At 35.8% G+C, this 19,078-nt stretch overlaps 1 protein-coding gene across 3 annotated transcripts in view; it reads right to left on the bottom strand.

The window, feature by feature from the left end:
- Positions 1 to 19,078, bottom strand: part of Vps45 (vacuolar protein sorting 45) — a 172,586-nt gene that overhangs the window by 103,905 nt on the left and 49,603 nt on the right. For all 3 annotated transcript variants that reach the window (XR_016549286.1, XR_016549285.1, XM_090403157.1), the window contains exon 5: positions 18,666 to 18,803. Coding sequence is in view for 1 of the 3 variants with exons in the window: in XM_090403157.1 (XP_090259283.1) it covers positions 18,666 to 18,803 (138 nt within the window). In the remaining 2 variants the exon portion in view is untranslated. The remainder of the gene's footprint in view (positions 1 to 18,665; positions 18,804 to 19,078) is intronic.

Raw genomic sequence — 19,078 nt, forward strand, 5'->3', positions numbered from 1 at the left:
TGCTGCTGTTTAAAATTATTCTTCTTAAAACAATCAATTATTATTCATGATGGTATTAAGAAATTATATTGTTCTTTAATCCTTTATCCACATTTAAGCAAATAAAGTTTCAGCATGAAGTATCTTCACTACTTGTATGAAGAGGCCAATGATTTCACATCAAGTGCCTCAGCATCCCATAATGCAAAGCTCATTTCCTTTTGGGCATGCATAATTGCCTTAGTATTTCATAATGTAAAGCACACTTCCTTCTAAATGTGCATAACTGTTTAGTCTCCCATTATGCAAAACGCATTTCCTTTTAGACATGCATAATACTAGTGGTGGTAGTCAGGAGATGGTTTTGTATCTGTGGATGATGGAAGTAGTGGTTCTGTGTAATTGGAGGATTAAATGGTGGAGATGGAGAGTTGCAGAGTTCCCTCCTCAATGAGTTCTTGTACTCCTTGGAGGTGTCACTTAATAATAATAATAATGCTATGCACTTCTTCTTCTTTAGTATTTTGCAATTGAGCAGGTTATTCTTTTAGTAGCTAAAACTTTCCTTCCACTCTCTTCTGTTCTGAGCCTTCTCTTTCAAGTGTACCTGTCTCCATTGAGCATGTCATCTAGCATTGTTTTCCTTATTCTTCCTCTGGGTCTTTTTCCTTCAATGGCATCTCTGATGATTCCATTCCCTCTCAGAATATGTCCGATCCAGTTTCCCGTGCTTCTTTTTATCCTTCTTAACAGATTTCTTTCTTCTTCTATTCTTTTTAAGACCTCTTCATTAGTTATTATTTTATCTGTCCATTTAATTTTTTTCATCCTTCTCCAAATCCACATCTCAAAGCTTTCCAAAATCTTAATTTTTTCTTTCTTCAATGTCCAAGTTTCCAATGCATAGAGGGCAACACTCCACACATAATATTTTATTAGTCTTTTTCTTTAGGTTTCTATCCATTTTACTTCTGGATAAATTCCATTTTCTATTAAAAGCATCTCTTTCCATTGCTATTCTTGCTTTTATGTCACTTTTACATCTTCCATCACTGCTAATAACACTTCCTAGATATTTAAATGTCTTTACTTGATTCAATTTTTCCCCATTTATTCTGATATCCATATTTGCCTCTTTCCTTACTATTTTCATCACCTTTGTTTCTCTGATGTTAATTTTCATTCCATAATAGATACATGATTCCAGTAATCTGTTCAACAGATGTCGTGATCCTGTTTCAGTGTTTGATAGTAATGCCTTGTCATCTGCGTATCTTATTACAAATGTTTGTCTACTCCAATCTTTATTCCTTCTTCCGAATTCTCCAGTGCTTCTTTTAGCATTGCTTCAGAATACATGTTGAACAAAATTGGTGACAGAGAACAGCTATGCACTATGGACATATAAAAAGAAGGTATGCTGCACATTATGAAATACTAAGGCTGATGTGAAGTCATCAGCTTCTATAATACAAGTAGCCTAGTCACAAAGATACTTCACGTGCAAACTTTGTTTAATTATATTTAGATAAAGGATTAAACAAGTATACAATTTCTTTGAGTAGCAAGAGCATTCAATACCAAACATGCAAACTTCTTGAATGGAAGGCAATTTCAAGAAGAGTTATGTTAAATACTTCAAAATGGGAAGATGGATAATGAAACTTATTTATGTCTATGGTCCCACAGAAGGTTCCCCCTAAGGAATGAGTGGTGGAATTATTTTGAGTCATTACAGCAGGCAGCTAACAAAAAAAAAAAAAAAAAAAACAGGAAAGAACAGTTCTTGTTGGAGATCTAAACAGCAGAGTGGGAAATGAATCCCACTAAGACTACAGAAATGTTTTGGGACAATTTGAAGAAAAGGGCAAGGCTAATAACAATAGTATGTACCTGCTAGATTTCTGCTCAGGATACAGATTATTTGCTACTAACACCATGTTCCAACATAAAGATGTGCATGCATAACTTCACATGGAGAGAAGACACAAGAAATAAGAAAAGCCCCATTGACTGTTACTGTTGAGAGTGATATCATCATTTGGTTCAGAATATAAGCATATACAGAGAACTTGAAACTGGAAGTGATCATCACCTAGTTTTAAGTGGGATAAAAATGAAGGATCAATATGAAACTGTTCTTTTCATATTGAAAAGAACAATATCTAAAAAAGTTTTAAAAGGTTTTACAGGTAAACTGTAGACTCAACTATATAAACATTATTCAAGAAAAAATGAAACATTCAAAAACAAGAACCAAACCTTTGAGTCTCAGCGGTAAACTCTGAAGAAATATTGATTCATTATCTAGGGAAGTTATCTGAAAGGATAGAAAAATAAAAACACCACTGTGGACACAAGTTGAAGCAGTCCTGAAAAAGAAGAAAGTATTCCAAAAGTTCATAGCAAATAAGTTGTCAGATACTCAAGAAATATATAAAAAAAGGTGGCAGCAAAGTAATGTGTAAAAACGAGCTAAACAAAAGTCATAAGAAGATTTCAGTAAGAATAAAGATGATAAATATCAGGAATGTGACAAAATATTCAGAAGGCTATTGAGAAAGCTTAGAAATAAAGGGAACTTACTGTAAACAGAATCAAAGATGACATGAAAACTGAAGATAAAGATATTCTTGATGTCTGGAGTAATTACTTGGAAAGACTATTAAATGAAACAAGCAGTGACAGAGCAATAGTACAAAATATTCAAGAGGAATGGAAATAGGAGTGCATATAAATACTCAAGGTAGAAAAAAAATCTATCAAAAGCCTGAAATGTGGAAAGGCAGCTGGAGTAGATGATATTCAACCAGATATGCCTAAATATGGAAGTGTAAAAGTTTGGCAGTGGATATACTGCCTAATTCAGTGGGCCTGGTGAGAAGGCTGAATTCCAGGTGTGATTAGAGTGGAGCTCTCATAGTACTCATCAGTAAAAAAGGGAAATAAAACTGAATATGAGAATTACTGAGGAATTTCATTCCAGGTAAGATTTATGCAAGCATATTTGAGAAGAGGCTATGAAAAATTGGGACAAGAAAGTTGAAGAGCAGCCTAGGTTCAGGCAAAACAGAGGCTATCAAGAACATGTTTTCCCTTTATGACAAATAGATGAGAATTCATGGTAATATAATAATAATCTGCATTTAAGTTTTGTAGATCTGGAAAAGTTATAGAACAAGATGCCCAGGGAAAAATTTTTCAAAGTGCTACAATTATATGGGGCAAATGAAAGATTATACAGAGCAATACATAGTCTAGATTTAAGTTCTAAATCCTGTGCCATTTGTTTCACTAGTAGTTAGAATTGAAGGAAATACAGGAAGATGGAATACATTTGATGTAAAATCAGATGTAAGAAGAGTGCATATCTCCCCTCTTATTCATCATCTAGTCTATATGGATTGTAATATGAAAGAAAGTGGCATTAAACCTGATAACAGAATAGGATTTACTAATATTAGATTTAATGACAAACTTAAATCTGATACTAATATGACACTAAGTGATGTTAAGGTTGAAGTAATGCAGAAATCTTCCCATAATGCATAGCATTATACATGTCCACAAGGAGATGTGTTTTGCATTATGGGATACTAAGACAAGTGATGTGAAGTTTTAGCTTCCTTATAAAAGTTGCCCCAGTCCTGAAAATAGTTCAGGCGCAAACTCGTTCGCTTACACTTGGATAAAGGATTAAACCAAGTATATAATTTCTTGATATCTTTAATTTATAGTATAACCAAGTGAAAAAACTTCCATCAGATACTAATATGACATTTAAGTTTGATACTAATATCAAACTTAGCTCTTTGCTGTGGCGCTAGTGTCCTTGGTGAATGTGGTGGTCGTGTTTAGTTAGGCTAGAAAACGCATTTTTAAATTTAAGTATAGTGTGGCTTTTTGTCTCAAATTGTGTTGCAGTTGTGCATCAGTTAGATACAAGTGTCCTTCAGTGGTGTTATTGTTTGAAACTGTGTTGTATATATTGTGTTTTCGCTGCCATTTGTTTCACTACTTCAACGTGTAAAGATGGCGTCCAACAAGAAGCTATGTCAGCGGCGCGCAGGACTTCTACTTCTACACAAAAGGCTGGCTCAGCATTAGATTTTTCACAATGGATGCATTGCAGAAACTGCTACATGTATGCGCCGAAGAATACGAAGGATCTGTGGTCAGTCTGGCTAAATGAGAAGAACAAAAATGTTGACGTATGTGAGAAGTGTCAGGATAGGCAGGAGCATTTAGGAATGGAAGCTGTCATCTGGACTGTAACAGAAGAACTTTGGCAGGAGTTCAGGAAAATGAAAAATGACCTTCATCTTCTGCATGAGGAATTGGAAGTGCTCGGTAAGGAGATACTGGAAGTTAAAACTGAGTTTAATGTGTTAAACAGAGAAATTAGGACTATAGAGATTACTTTAGCTGAAGTAACTAGAACAGGATTATGTATACATGTGTCTTTGGTGAATGATGAAGTAATAAATAGTATGGGAGTGATTGGGAGTCAACAAAATAAAACCACAAGAAGTCTAGAAGAAACGAGATGTCGTGAGAGTGGGCGGGGGGGGGGGGGGGTGAGTAAAGGCGCATTGAGTAATGAAACTGAGAGAGTCATGCTGAATAGTGTAGAAAATGAATCCATGAGTGACGCTTGTTGGACTTTAATGAAGTTAAGAGTGATAAGATATATGGTGATTCTATGATTAAGGGTATGGAGAGCGGTATGCCTGAGGAGTGCTTGGCCTGTGGGACAATAGAAAGAGTGGCTTTAGCAATAAAGAGAGGGCATGATGCAGCCAAGATGATAGTGGTGGGTACAAATGACCTGAGTGGTGGTATAAATCGGATAGCAAGGGATTTAAGAACATTGTTAGATACTGTGAAGAGGAAAAGTGTCAATGGGAGGATAGTGTGTGTGTGTGTGTGCTGCCTCGTTTTGACAATTACGAGTTAAGTAGACGAGCGATGATAATGAATGATATGATTGCAAGAATGTGCAAAAAAAGAGGTCTGGAATTTGTTGATGTCTGGAGTGTGTTTGAAGAAAAAAGACAGTTGTATGCTAGAGATGGGCTGCATCTGAACATGGAAGGACAGAAGTGATTGAAGAAATTACTGTTTTCTGAACAAGTTGAAGTAATTGGCAGGGAAACTAATATTGAAAAAGGTTGAGTGTATGTAAGAGAGAGAAACTTTAACAGTGATTGTATATTTATTGATCCTTATTCGCAGAATAAATTGCAGAAGAGAGGGGATAAAAATTGGCATGGGACTACTGAAATTAGTGACTTGTATATCAATTCTAAAACCGGTACAAGAACTAGAGGGAATCTGCAATTTTTGTATACCAATGCAAGAAGCATTCGAAATAAGAGAGAAGAATTTTTGGCATTAGTCGTGCAATCTCACCAAAAGTTGTAGGCATTAGTGAAACTTGGCTATCAGTAGAATATGTCACTGGAATTGAATGTGATGGGTATAATATTTTCAGGGAGGATAGAGAAGATAGAACAGGGGGAGGAGTACTGTTGATGATAGCTGATGTGTTGCAGCCCAAGAAAGTAGTATATCAAGATGTTAGACATGTGAATGAGAGTTCATTTGAGGTGGTCTGGTGTGAAATAGTGACCAACGCAACCAAATATACAGTTGGATGCTGCTATAGGCCAGGGGGGTACAAGGGGAGATATTGAATTCATGCATCAGCAAATTAGTGCAATGAGTGCAGGTTTAGTGATTATTATGGGGGATTTTAATTATGGTGATATCAATTGGAAGGAGGAATATCATGTAGCAAAAAGGAAATGGAGTTCATACATCTTCTAAGAGATAATTACTTGAAACAGCACATAACTGAAGGGACACGTGGTGTGAGAGTGTTGGACCTGGTTATTGGTTCAGAGGATATATGCATAAGTAAGGTGTCCTCATTCCCTCCAATTGGTGAAGGCGACCATGTGGTATTGACTTGGGAGGTTGCAAAATCTGTGGATTTTTCTGTTAAGAAGGGGTATATATGGAACTACAGGTTAGGCAATTATAGCAAGTTTTGGAGTGAGCTTGCAGCCATCCCATTGTGGAACATATTGCAGGGGAAAGATGTTAGCAGTACATGGGATAAAATCAGCGGGTATCTGAGGAAAGCAATATCAGATTGTGTCCCCATGGTCAGGAAGACAAACAAGGTAGGCGTTAGATGGATGAGCAGTAGTATCAAGCTTGACCTGCAAAAAAAGAAAATGTTATCAAGAATGTACAAGGAGAAATGCGATCAGTACACTCATGAGCAGTACAAGGCTCAAGTTAGGAAGGTTACCAGCATAGTAAGAAAAGCTAAATCAGATTATGAGAAGACCTTAGCCAATGAGATCAAGAATAATCCCAAAGAGTTCTTCGGCTATGTGGCTAGTAAAAGGAAGAATGACTTCGGGAGGATAACTTTAGTGGGTGCTGATGGTATTTAGGTGACAAAATCAGATGTAATAGTCAAGTTACTGAGTGATCACGTTTCAAAAGTCTATCACTAAAGTGAGGATATCTCTGTACCTGTAACAATAACTAATGTGAGAAATGAAGTTAAGAAATCAGAGGTATTTAATATATCGCAAAATTTAAATGCAAACACTGCTGTAGGTTTAGATGGAATATCAGCTCGGGTGTTGTGTGAATGTGCAAAGGAATTGTCAACCCCTCTTACTTGGATATTTAACTTAAGTTTGAACTCTGGTATGGTTCCCTAGGGAGTGGAAGTTAGGCAAAGTGGTTCCTTTGAATAAAGGTGGCTCTAAAACTGCGGTAGTTAGTTTTAAAATTGCGGTAGGCCAACATGGTTATGTTAAAGGTAGATCCTGCCTTAGCAATCTATTAACTTTTTTATAATAGAATGACATCTCTGAGTTGGACAAAGGAACTGTCTACACAGTGGTACTTCTGGATTTTGCTAAGGCCTTTGACAGGATACCCCATGGAACACTGTTATGCAAATTGGAGCAGATGGGAATGGATACTAAATTGGTGATATGGATAGGAGAATGGCTCAGGGAGAGATACCAGAAGGTGGTGTATGGAGGAGCTGAGTCCAGGATGAGGCAGGTGACCAGTGGTGTGCCTCAGGGCTCTGTGCTTGGGTCATTGTTGTTTAATTTGTATATAAATGATATAGGAAATGGCTTAAAGGGAGATATTCAGTTGTTTGCTGATGATGCAAAGTTGGGTAGCACAATAAAAAATCAAGCTGACGTTGAAAGTTTGCAGGATGATTTAAATAAGCTGGTGGAATGGGCAAAAGGTAATGGATGTCAGTTCAATGTGGAAAAGTATAAAGTTATGCATTTTGGGATTAAAAGATTACCAGCTGTGTACTACATTGATGGAACAGTACTCCAAGAGATTGATGAGGCAAGGGACTTAGGGGTGTTGGTAGATAGGGAGATGAAGTTTAGGGGACACATTGCTAAGGTGTCCAAGATTGCACATAGGATTACTTGGTTGTTGAGGAACACACTGACATCCAGAGATAAAGAGATTATCATTCCCCTTTATAAAGCATTGATACTTCCACATTTGGATTACTGTGCTCAGGTCTGGTCACCTGGATTCCTTGGAGATGAGGAGGCTGTGGAGAAGGTTCAGAGAAGAGTGACTAAGTTGGTGAGAAATGTAAAAAAAAATGCTCCCTACATTGATAGATTGAGAGCATGTGGATTGCAGAGGTTGGCTGATAAGCGAAGAAGAGGGGATATGATAGAAACATTTAAATTACTGAAAGGTTTTTATAAGATTGATGCAGGGGAAATGTTTCAGCTGTGTGATAGTGATGGAAGAACAAGAGGTCATCCCTGGAAATTAAAGAAGAGTGTGGTTAACAAGCGTGTGAAAACAAGGTTTTTTGCCTAGGGCCTGGTGAATGAGTGGAATTCACTGCCTGACTTAGTTGTAATTCCTTTGTCTGTAAATGAATTCAAGAAGAGATATGACAGATATTATTTTGCTAGTTTGGGTCTCCTGTGATGAGTCTACTGATTCCATGGAGATACCCATAATAATAATGATGATGATGATGATGATGCAATTCTAAACATATAGTACAAGTCTCCAGAATTCTCTAACTTTGCACAATAATCCATATTGGACCTTGATCAGGCCTCATACAGATTATTATGCATAGTTAGAGAATTAGTTAGAATAGTTAGTCTCTAACTCCATGGAGGTAAGCTGTTAATAATAATGATAACTGAATAACAGCTGTACCAAATTTGGCATGAAAATCAGTAATAAAAAGGCCAAACTATGAAAATAGGCAGATCAGAAAATATCAGCTGCAGTCTGAATGGAGAATCTATAGAACAACTAAAATATTTGTTATTTAGACAGTTTTTAGTAAAGATAGCAAATTAGATATAGAAATAGACAATAGAATAAACAATGCTGGTATGGTAGGAAGCCAGATGAATAAATTTATATGGAATAAGAGAGAAATTAGCCAAAATAGTAAACTAGCAATACAAAAGACAGTGTTCAAACCAGTTTTAAGTTATAAAAAATTGGAAACCACAGATATGAGAGCTCTGACAAAAATCACAGGTCTGAACAGATAGCAGAATCATATTAAAAAGATATTAGGAAAGGGCTTGAGAATTGTTATTATTCAAGAACATGTGAGACAGCTAATCTAAGGTGATATATTCATTTAAATGGAATGAGAGAGGAAAGGTTAGCAAAACAGGTGTCAGATACCAAGATGGCAGAAAAAAGACCCAGATATAGATGGCAGATGGATTGATTCAATCAGAAGTGTCTTGGAAGACAGAAATGTTAGATACAATATTGGTGGACTGACATTTATGCTAATTTGTAAGAAAATTGTTGATAGGAGATTAGTAATAATGTAAATTTAATCAAGTAGTACTGCTGAAATACCTGTACAATCCTTGAAGGTACATAGTATGTACCTTCAAGGGAGGTGTACAGGGCACATCAGGAAGTTGATGATGATGATAAAATCATTAAGTAGCTTGAAAATATATAGGATTTCCACACTAGAGTGATAGTATTTTAAATGCAAGTAATTTTCAGTACTAAAATGATAGTTATATGCACATGTGTATGTGTCCATCTCATTCTAATCCAGTGTAGTGTTGATACTAGATCAACAAAAATCTGTGTTTATTCACTGATATATGTGTAAGAATTTAGGAACTATGAGGGTTGTTTGAAAAGTTTGGTAAAAAAGTAAGTTAAACACATTTTTTTGGAAAAAATCACCTTTATTTCTCGATATAGTCTCCATCGAGGTATACACATTTGGTCTGGCGAGTTTCCAATTTTTTCATCCCATCTAAAAAGTCCGCGCAGTTAGCCTAGTGGCTTTAAGCTTCACAACCATATGCCTGGGGAAGGAGTGTCCTAGGTTCGATTCCTGTTAACGACATGAGGAGCTCAAGGATCTTCCTCAGCCATAGCCAAGTTAGCCGGTCTTGGGCATGAACAGCAGGGTTTTTTCCGCCAGTTTATCTGGTATTTTTCATCCCGCAAGCAGGCAAACCGATCCAAGGACACACACGAATTACAGTTAGAAATACTGACCCAGCCATAGATCTGATTCGTCAGCCTATGCTGGTTCCGGAGGCCGGATAAAATTTGGAGGGACTAGATGGTACCGTGAACTCCCGTAAAAAGGGGGAACGCTGTATCATCACATGGAATTTATTTATCCCATCTAAAAAGAAGGATTTGTCAAATTGTGCAAAAGAGTCATTGACAATCTTGATGACATCCTCGTTCAAAGAAAATATTTTCCTACTGAACCAAATTTTTAAGTTTCGGAACAAGAAGTCACATGGGACCAAGTTCAGTGAATACGGTGGATGTGGAACCAATTAGAACCTCATTTTGTTCAATTTTGCCATTGCGATGACCAATGTGTGGGACAATGCACTGTCTTAATGAAAAAGCACTTTTTTGTGCACCAATCTTGGCAGTTTTTTTCTTCAGTTCTTCTTTTAGACGGTCCAACAATGACGCATAATAGACTCCTTTTATTGTCTTACCCTTTTCCAAATAGTCTATCATGATAATTTCTTGTGAATCCCAAAAAACAGTGGCCATCACCTTCCCAGTTGACAAAACGGTCTTTGCATTTTTTGGTGTTCTTTCACCGGGTATTGTCCACTGTTTTGACTGCTGCTTGGAATCAGGTGTGTAGTGGTGGATCCAAGTTTCGTCTACAGTCACAAATTGATGCAAAAAAACCTGTGAATTGCAATTAAACATCGCCAAACACTGCGTTGAAAGGTCTTTTCGCACGCATTTTTGATCGACAGTCAACAATCGTAGCACCCATTGCACACACAGCTTTTTCATGTGCAATGTTTTGTGCAAGATATTATACACACCATTTAGTTGAGATGCCTACAATCTCAACAATCTCATGCACTTTCACTCAGCAGTCTTCCATAATGAGACCATGGATTTTGTCAATCATTTTCTTCATAGTGACCTCAATCTGATGTCCGGAGTGCTCTTCATCTTCGATGGACTTACGACCACATTCAAAACTCATTTATTCAAAAATAAATAGTCTTTAATGCCAGTGCAGAGTTCCCATGAACTACATCTAAATCAGCTTTGATCTGCACGGCTGTCTACTTTTTCAAATAAAGTGTTTTATCACTGCACGAAATTAGTTTTTCTCCATTTTTATGAAAAATGCAAACTCGGTCATTTTAAATGTTTGCCAAACAAGAACTATGTGGTCACACATGGCTAAAATTTTGCCAGGGTCATAAAAAAGATATGTGCCAACACTGGTATGAATGAATGAATTGTGTCGCCACCTATTAGAAATTTACCAAACTTTTCAAACAACCCTCGAATATCAAGTGGTGATATCACAATTTATGAGGGTGGTCTGAAAAGTTCTCGGCCTAACAATGAAAAAACGAATTTATAATTTCAAAATTATTTTTATTTTTCAACATAATCTCCCTTAAGACTAATACATTCATTCCAGCGTTGCTCCAGCACCATTATCCCGTCTCTGTAGTGGTTCTCAGTAAGATCTGCAAAATACTCCTCTACAGCTTCAATCACCTCTTGATTCAAAGAAAAATGCTGACCAGCTAGGAAAAGTTTTAGTTTTGGGAAGAGATAGAAGTCAGAGAGAGCCAAATCTGGGGGAATAGGGTGGATGTTCCAACAATTCATAGTGCAGATCCCTTAATTCTCCCATTTCCAAAACACCTTTGTGGGGAGGTGCACTGTCCTGATGAAAGATGATTTTTTTCTTTTATTGTTTTATCCTTTTCAAGATAATTAATAAAGAAAGTGCCTTTAGCATCCCAAAACTGATGCCAAGACCTTTCCTGCTAATGGAACTGACTTTGCATTCTTTGGTGCTGAACAACCCACTTCTGGGCACTGTTTTGACTGCTGTTTGGATTCTGGTGTGTAATGGTGAATCCAAGTCTCATCTATAGTAATAAATCAATGCACAAAATCAGTTTTATTCTTAGCACTGTTCAGAGAATATCATGCGAGTGCATTTTTGATCTGCTGTGAGCAAGCGTGGCACCCACCTTGCACAAAGCTTTTTTCATTAGCAATTCTTCATGCAAAATATATCCTACACGTTCTTTTGAAATGCCTATAGTCTCAGCAATTTCACACACTTTGACTCACCAGTCACCCAATACCATATTTTTGATCAATGATTTCTGGTGATGTTACACTTTCTGGACATTCTTCATGTGGATCTTCAAGGCTGGTATGGCAACGTTTAAACTCGTCAGCCCATTTCTTAATTGTCGAAAAGAAGGAGAGTGTCCATAAACTTTTATGTACTTTACTCAATTACCGCACGATACTCAATTTTATCCATTTCAAGGGATAAAGACAACTTCAGACAGCTGTATAAAAGAAACTACTTGATAGAATGACTTGCAATTTCACATGGATGCTTATGACAGATGTACCAACTTAGAAAAAAAAAAATCTTGCCGATAGTGTTGCCATCTATGGTTGAGGCCAAGAACTTTTCAGACTACTCTCGTAAGAAACTAGCTATGTCATGCAACTTAACTCTATTGATGCCACAGAACCGCTTGAAGTTTTTTTTTCCCCCCATAGTCTTTTGTGTTGATATAACATTTTTAGAACTATTTCTTCCAGTATAAAACACAAATGAAGATTTCAAAGAGAAACTATGTTCTTCTTATTTCGACTAGTTTCGGGAAATATTTTGTTTCACTTTGTCAGGAAGTAACATGAATAAATTAAAAAACTAGAAAGCAAATAATAGCAGTTAACATTTCTAGTGAAAAAAAAAATTGAAAACATTTCAACAATGAAAAGCGTGAATTCGCTATTATGCTAGCTGTTGGTTTGTGAGTTGCTGTAACATCGAGTGTGTAGTGATAGATTAAGAAAGACCATTAATGTAAAATCATCCCTTGTTTTTTGTTAAATTGTAGAGGATGCTTCATCATTTCAGCTGATACTTTGAATGTTTTTGAGTAGAAAGGTTAGCTGTTATTAATTGCTTTCTAGTTTTTAGTTTATCCATGTTATTTCCTAATGAAGTGAAATATTTTTACTTCACTTCATTAGACTACATGAAACTAGTCAAAATAAAAATAATTTTTATTTGACATCTTTATTTGTTGGGCCTTGTTAGGGATCTAAATAGCAGAGTGGGAAATGATTGTCAGACATACAAAAATATTTTGGGAAAATTTGGAGAAAAGAGCAAAGCTAATAATAATGGCAAATATCTGTTGGATTTCTGCTCAGGACATGGACTGGTTATTACTAACACCATGTTCCAACATAAAAATGTGCACAAATTCACATGGAGAGGCAAGGAATAAGAAAAGTCTCATTGACTATGTTATTGTTGATAGTGATGTTTTCTCCCTGGTGCAGGACACCAGAGTGTACAAAGGATTTGAAATTGGAAGTGATCACTATTTAGTCTTGAGAAGGTTAAAATTGAATTTCATATTGAAAAGAATAACGTGTAAGAAAGTTTTAAAGCGAATAAAATTTGAGCAGCTCTCAGATGTGAACTGTAGACTAAAATATACAAAGATTATTGAAGAAAAAATGAAAGAGTTGAAGAACTGGAGATTCAGTGGCAAACTCCGAAGAAAACATTGATTGATTCTGCCAGAGAGGCATGTGGTGAGGTTGTCTGCAAGGATAGAAAAATCAGAACTCCATGGTGGACACAGGAAGTTAAAGAGGCAGTGAAGGAAAAGAAGAAAGCATATCAAAAGTTCCTGTCAAATAAGTCAGCTTGTGCTCTTAGAGGATACAGAGACAAATGCAAGAATGCTAAGCACTGTGTAAAACTAGCTAAACAAAAGTCATGGGAGGACTTTGGCAAGAATATAGAAAATAAATATCAAGAAGGTGCAAAATATTCTGGAGGTTGTTGAAGAAGCTTAGGAATGGAGGAAAGAGTGCTGTAAAAGGAGTTAGAGATCATAAAGGTGATATGAAAATGGGAGAAAAAGATATCCTTGAAGTATAGAGTAATTACTTTGAAAAACTGCTAAATGAAACAAGCAGTGATGACAGCACAATAGTAAAAAACACTGACCAGGCATGAAGTCAGGAATACATATCCATACTTGAAGTAGAAAAAGCCATCAAAGGCTTGAAATGTGGAAAGGCAGTACGAGTAGATGATATTCGACCAAAAATGCTGAAGTATGGTGGTATAAGAGTCTTACAGTGGCTGCACTGCATAGTTCAGAAAGCATGGACAGAGGGACGAATTCCCGATGATTGGAGTAGAGCTCTCATAGTACCCATATATAAAAAGGGAAATAAAACTGAATGTGAAAATTACAGAGGTATTTCCCTACTGAGTGTTCCTGGCAAGATCTACGCAAGTATACTTGAGAAATGGTTGAGAAGAATTGTGGAAGAAAAGCTTGTTGAAGAACAAGCTGGATTCAGGCCAAATAGAGGCTGTCAGGATCAGATCTTCACTTTACGGCAATATGGGGCAGTATATCAAGCAATACTTAGTCTTTATTTAAGTTGTAAGTCAGCAGTTAGAATTGAAGGAAGTACAGGAAGATGGTTTAATGCTAAATCTGGTGTGAGACAAGGATGTACATTATCCCCTCTGTTATTCATTATCTATATGGATCACATTATGAAGGAAAGTGGTATTAAACATGATATCAAAATTGGGGATGTTAATATCAGCTCTTTGCTTTATGTGGATGATATTATACTTCTAAATAAATCCGTTACAAGTCTGCAAGATTCTCTGACTAAATTGAATAGCTGTTGTAATAGATATGGTATGAAGGTCAGCAATAAAAAGACAAAGACAATGAAAATAGGCAGAATCACTGAAAATGTCAACTGTGTTGTGAATGGAGAACCTATGGAACAAGTGAAACATTTTAGCTACTTAGGCACGATTTTTACTGAAGATGGTAAATTAAATATAGAAATAGACAACAGAATCAGCAAAGCTGGTATTGTAGGAAGTCAACTGAATTAATTCATATGGAATAGGAGAGAAATTAGTCAGAACACTAAATTAGCTGTATACAAGACAGTGTTCAAACCAGTTTTAACTTATGGATCTGGGAGCTGGGTCAGAACTAAAACACTTGACCAAAAACTAGAGACCGCAGATATGAGAGCCCTGAGAAAGATTAGAGGCGTGAACAGATGGCATCAATGGCAACATCATATTAAAAATGAGGATATTAGGAAAGAACTTGACATTGTCAACATCCAGGAATGCATTAGGAGAGCTAATCTCAGGTGGTATGGTCACTTAAACAGAATGGGCAAAGAAAGATTAGCAAAACAAGTGTTCTCTGCCAGGTTGGCAGCAAAACAACTCAGAGAAAGACCAAGATATAGGTGGATTGATACGGTACAAAGTGCCTTAGACGATAGAAATATAAGACCTGATAATGTTGGAGTCTTGACAAGTAACAGACTGATTTGGAGGAAAATTGTAGACAAGAAGTTAGTAATGATGTAATTTTTTTCATGTAGTACTATCATTCTGTACACCCCTTGAGGGTACATGGCAGGAATTTGATGATGATGATGTTCTTTATTTGTGGTTTTATACTGGAAGCAACAGTTCTAAAAATCTAAAGAGTCAATCCTGTTCAAGTTTGATGTTGACTATTCACTGGGCACTTTAAAAAATGGATTGCAAAATAAGCTTACAAGTTGGCAGATCATTCAGCATATTTTTTTCCAATAATGTGAAGCATAAATATATGGTCAATTGCACTCCTGTTTCTAAATCCAGCATGGAAGTCTAAAAATGTGTGAGAGTAAGATGTCGAAAAATATTTTGTTTGGGTGGCTGATGAGGCTAATTGTCCTAAAATTACTGCATTTTTTGCTGTTTCCTTTATTTTACGGATGGGAATAAGGATAACTGTGTGCCAGTCTTTTTGGACAGATCTCAGCATTCCACACCTGCTGGCAAATTTTGTGGAGTGCACTAAATGTTTCTACCCTTTTTTAATAGTTCTGCTGGAATATTGTCAATTCCTGCTGTTTTTTCCTGATTTTGATCTTAAGATGGCTCTTTCTACTTTTTCTATCACTAAGTATAGGATAATTGCTGTTCTCTGTTATCATTGGGATAATTTCCTCTAAATTTTGTTGGTCCAAGATATTATCATATTTGAATAATCAACGTGTTCAATATTTTTTCACAATCAGTGATATTTGTTCCATCCTCAGTTATCCGGCTCTTTCAAACAAAAGGCTTCGTTAATTTCTTAATGCTTGGTATGCTGTTGTATGGTTATTCTTATGATGATTATCCTCAATTTCTTTGCATTCTTTGGATACTATTTATTTTTTGCAAACTTTACTTCCTTATTAATTTATCTGTTCAGATAATTATACTGATCCCAATGTTCAATTCATTGTTGTTCCCAATATGCCGAATTGGTTGTTATCTTCTCTGCTGATCACAAAAGTGTAATCCAAGGTTTGTTAATAATGCATTTTCTTTCTAGGATATTTTCAGCTGCTCCTTGAAAAGATAAGCGGAATCAGGATCAAGAGAGTCAGTAGAGATTTCAGAAAGAGCAGAAGCAAAATTAGTTTTAAATAATTCTTTAGTGGTATTAGATTTGAGTTGTGAAAGGTTAAACTTTTCTCTTCTTATTTTTCTCATGGGTCTAAATCCAAATTTCAACATAAATGTTGAAATGACTAAATTGTGGTTCACTTCCAATGTCAGTACCCAGGAAAGATCTAGTTCTTGATGAGTTTATACAGGTTTTATATTTGGTTTTTAAAATTATATAATCAATTAGATTCTGTATTCTTCCATCTGGGGAGATAGAGATCCATTTTCATGATCTTTTATGTGGGAAGAGTGTATTAATTACGGTGAGATTATGCTGCAAAGCAAATTCTATCAGTTTCATACCCCTGTCACTTATTTCTCCTAATCCAAACAGGGGCTGCAAATGGGAGAAAATTCCTTCTTATATCTAATCCAATTTTTGCATTCCAATCCCTTTGTACTATTAGAAAGTCTTTCTTAGGTGTTACATGAATCAGATTATTGATTTGGTCATAAAAGCTATCCATTTCATGATCATCATACGAGGTTGTTGGTGTGTATACTTGTATAATATATGTCTACTGCAAGTCTACTATTCAGAGGTTTAAAGTCTATGATACAGTGCTTAATATTTTTTTGGATCAAGAAAGCAACTCCTTCTTGCCCAACTTTTGGAGAACCTGAGTAAAGAAAGAGATTTCCTTTTTCTGTTGTTAATTCTACAGATTCTAGCTATCTTGTCTCACATAATCCAATGATGAACCATTCATAGCATTCAATTTCTTGAAGAATCTTGAGTTAACCATGTTGATATAATGGTCTAACAGTCCATGATCCAATCATAAATCTGTTTCTCAGACTAAATTCATTAAACATGAATTTAGTCTGAATGTAATGAATATAAATATTCATTACATTCCCATGAATATAAATATCTTTATATTCATGGGAAGATAATTGTCAACAGTTGCACATTTTTCATCACTCCTGGTTTGTCGGGGCAGAAACTGAGTCAGCATGACGTTCTGCAAGCTTTTCTTCATATCTAATAGTGGATAATTAAGGACAGATGGTACCCATCTCCTCTCCTCACCTACTAGGTGAGGCAAATACCTGGGAAAGAAGTAAGACTCCCACTGCATAAGGCGAAAGGAAATAGTAAAATAGGAAAAATTCACCCCAGCCCTCGAATACTCTAATAGCATTGAGGAGAAGGAGCAAGAGGAAAAGAAAGAAAGAAGGGTAGGGACCAGTCTACAGATAATATAACAGATGTATATCACATGAAGTAAGGCATGGTCCAGCATCAGGTATCTCGGGTTTGCCACTCCCATACTCACTAAAGTTAGCCCTTGAGGACGTATACAATGTAACCACATAACATATGAGTTAAAACACAAAATTAGAGATGCTGATGTAGCTACAATTACTCCGGAAAAATTGGAGTGTCTATTAGACCTGAGTCATTGATTGGATATATGCTGGACTATACATGAAGTTGACACTGTACTTATTCAGCTCCAAATTAAAAAAACCCTCTGAATTCTTGTTTGTTATCATGCCTGTATGATAACAAATTATTTAAATGCCAACATTCTTTTGTGAAAACTATATATAAATAACCAAACTTTTAACATTAATTTACTCTTATTTTCCAATAATCAGTTGATACTTTGGCAAATGTACAGTGCTAGTGGTTGCCATATTTTATTAGTTGGACTGTCATAAAGGAATTTTTTCTCTGTCTCTTGAATAACTGAACTTTCCATATTTCTATATTCCGCCCCTGCCCCCCCCCCCCCTTAAACAGTCCCTCAAATAAGCATTGCAGCATTTGAATTTGACTGAAGTTCAATGGTGGCATGATTGCTAGTAAGTGTAGATCATTGAATACATTTTATCACTGCTAAGTATTTTTTTTTTTTTTTTTGGTGACATGACAGTTTGATATAAAACTACTACTAACAGGTCCACCAATGGCTAATGTAAGCTAAGGATACAGCTGCCAGACTAATGATGCTCATAGCAGCATACAACCAAATATATATTTGGTCTGTAGATCAGTGTTTCTGGACTATGTGAAAAAAATAATAAAACGAACAAAAAATATAAAATTGATAAAAAGAAAAGGGAAAAAAATCCTATTACAAGTTTAAAAAACTTTTCATGGGTGGGATAATAAAGGCAGCTGAAAATTTCAAATAGCATCTAGAACTCTAAATGATGGTTTTGGAAAGCACAATAAGGTGTGTATCCTTCACTCACTTTCTCTCAAAATAAATACACATACCAGCCACTGAATAGAAACTTTTATGCAGGTGTAAGTAAATGTTACTTACACAGCATATATTATGAAAAATACTTGGTCACGTGTCTATAACACAATCAGGCTTATCAACATTAATCATTACTGTTAATTGCCACAAAACTCTAAACACACTGATGTTTGCAATATGTAACAATGATTGTTGCCAGTCAGATACCAATAGTCTGGTATGTTTTTGTTTTTTTTTCCCAAATTAATATTCATCAAGGGATGAAGTGTATGTAAAAATCTCATATTTCCAAAACCATTCAAATTTCTAAATTGAACATTTCTAAAAATCACCTTAATTTGTTCTGCAAGTCTTTTGGCTGGCTCAGAATGGGCTTGATAACGAATTACTGGGCATTTCCTAAGTGCAAGTAAAACAGCTGCGACACCTTGCACTGTTCTCTGAAGATGCACTGGATTCCAAAGGCTACCCTTGAAAGAAATTAGCAATGAATGAATATCTCATTACATCATCAAGATTGTTGTTGTTATTGTTGAAAGTGTTGATAATTTTCATAAATACTGATTAGAGATTAGTAATAAAGTAAACTAAATCATGTAGTATTGTCATAATAGCCTATGCTCCCTTGACAATACATATCATGAAATGATAATGATGAACATCATGATTTAGTTCAATATATAAGAAAATAATTATACTTAAAGGACTACAAAATTAAACAACTTCTATGGATTATGACATTGAT

The sequence above is a fragment of the Typopeltis vanoorti genome, chromosome 13 (assembly GCF_054136105.1).
Source record: "Typopeltis vanoorti isolate ZY-2024b chromosome 13, IOZ_Tvanoo_1.0, whole genome shotgun sequence".
NCBI classification, from domain to species: domain Eukaryota; kingdom Metazoa; phylum Arthropoda; class Arachnida; order Uropygi; family Thelyphonidae; genus Typopeltis; species Typopeltis vanoorti.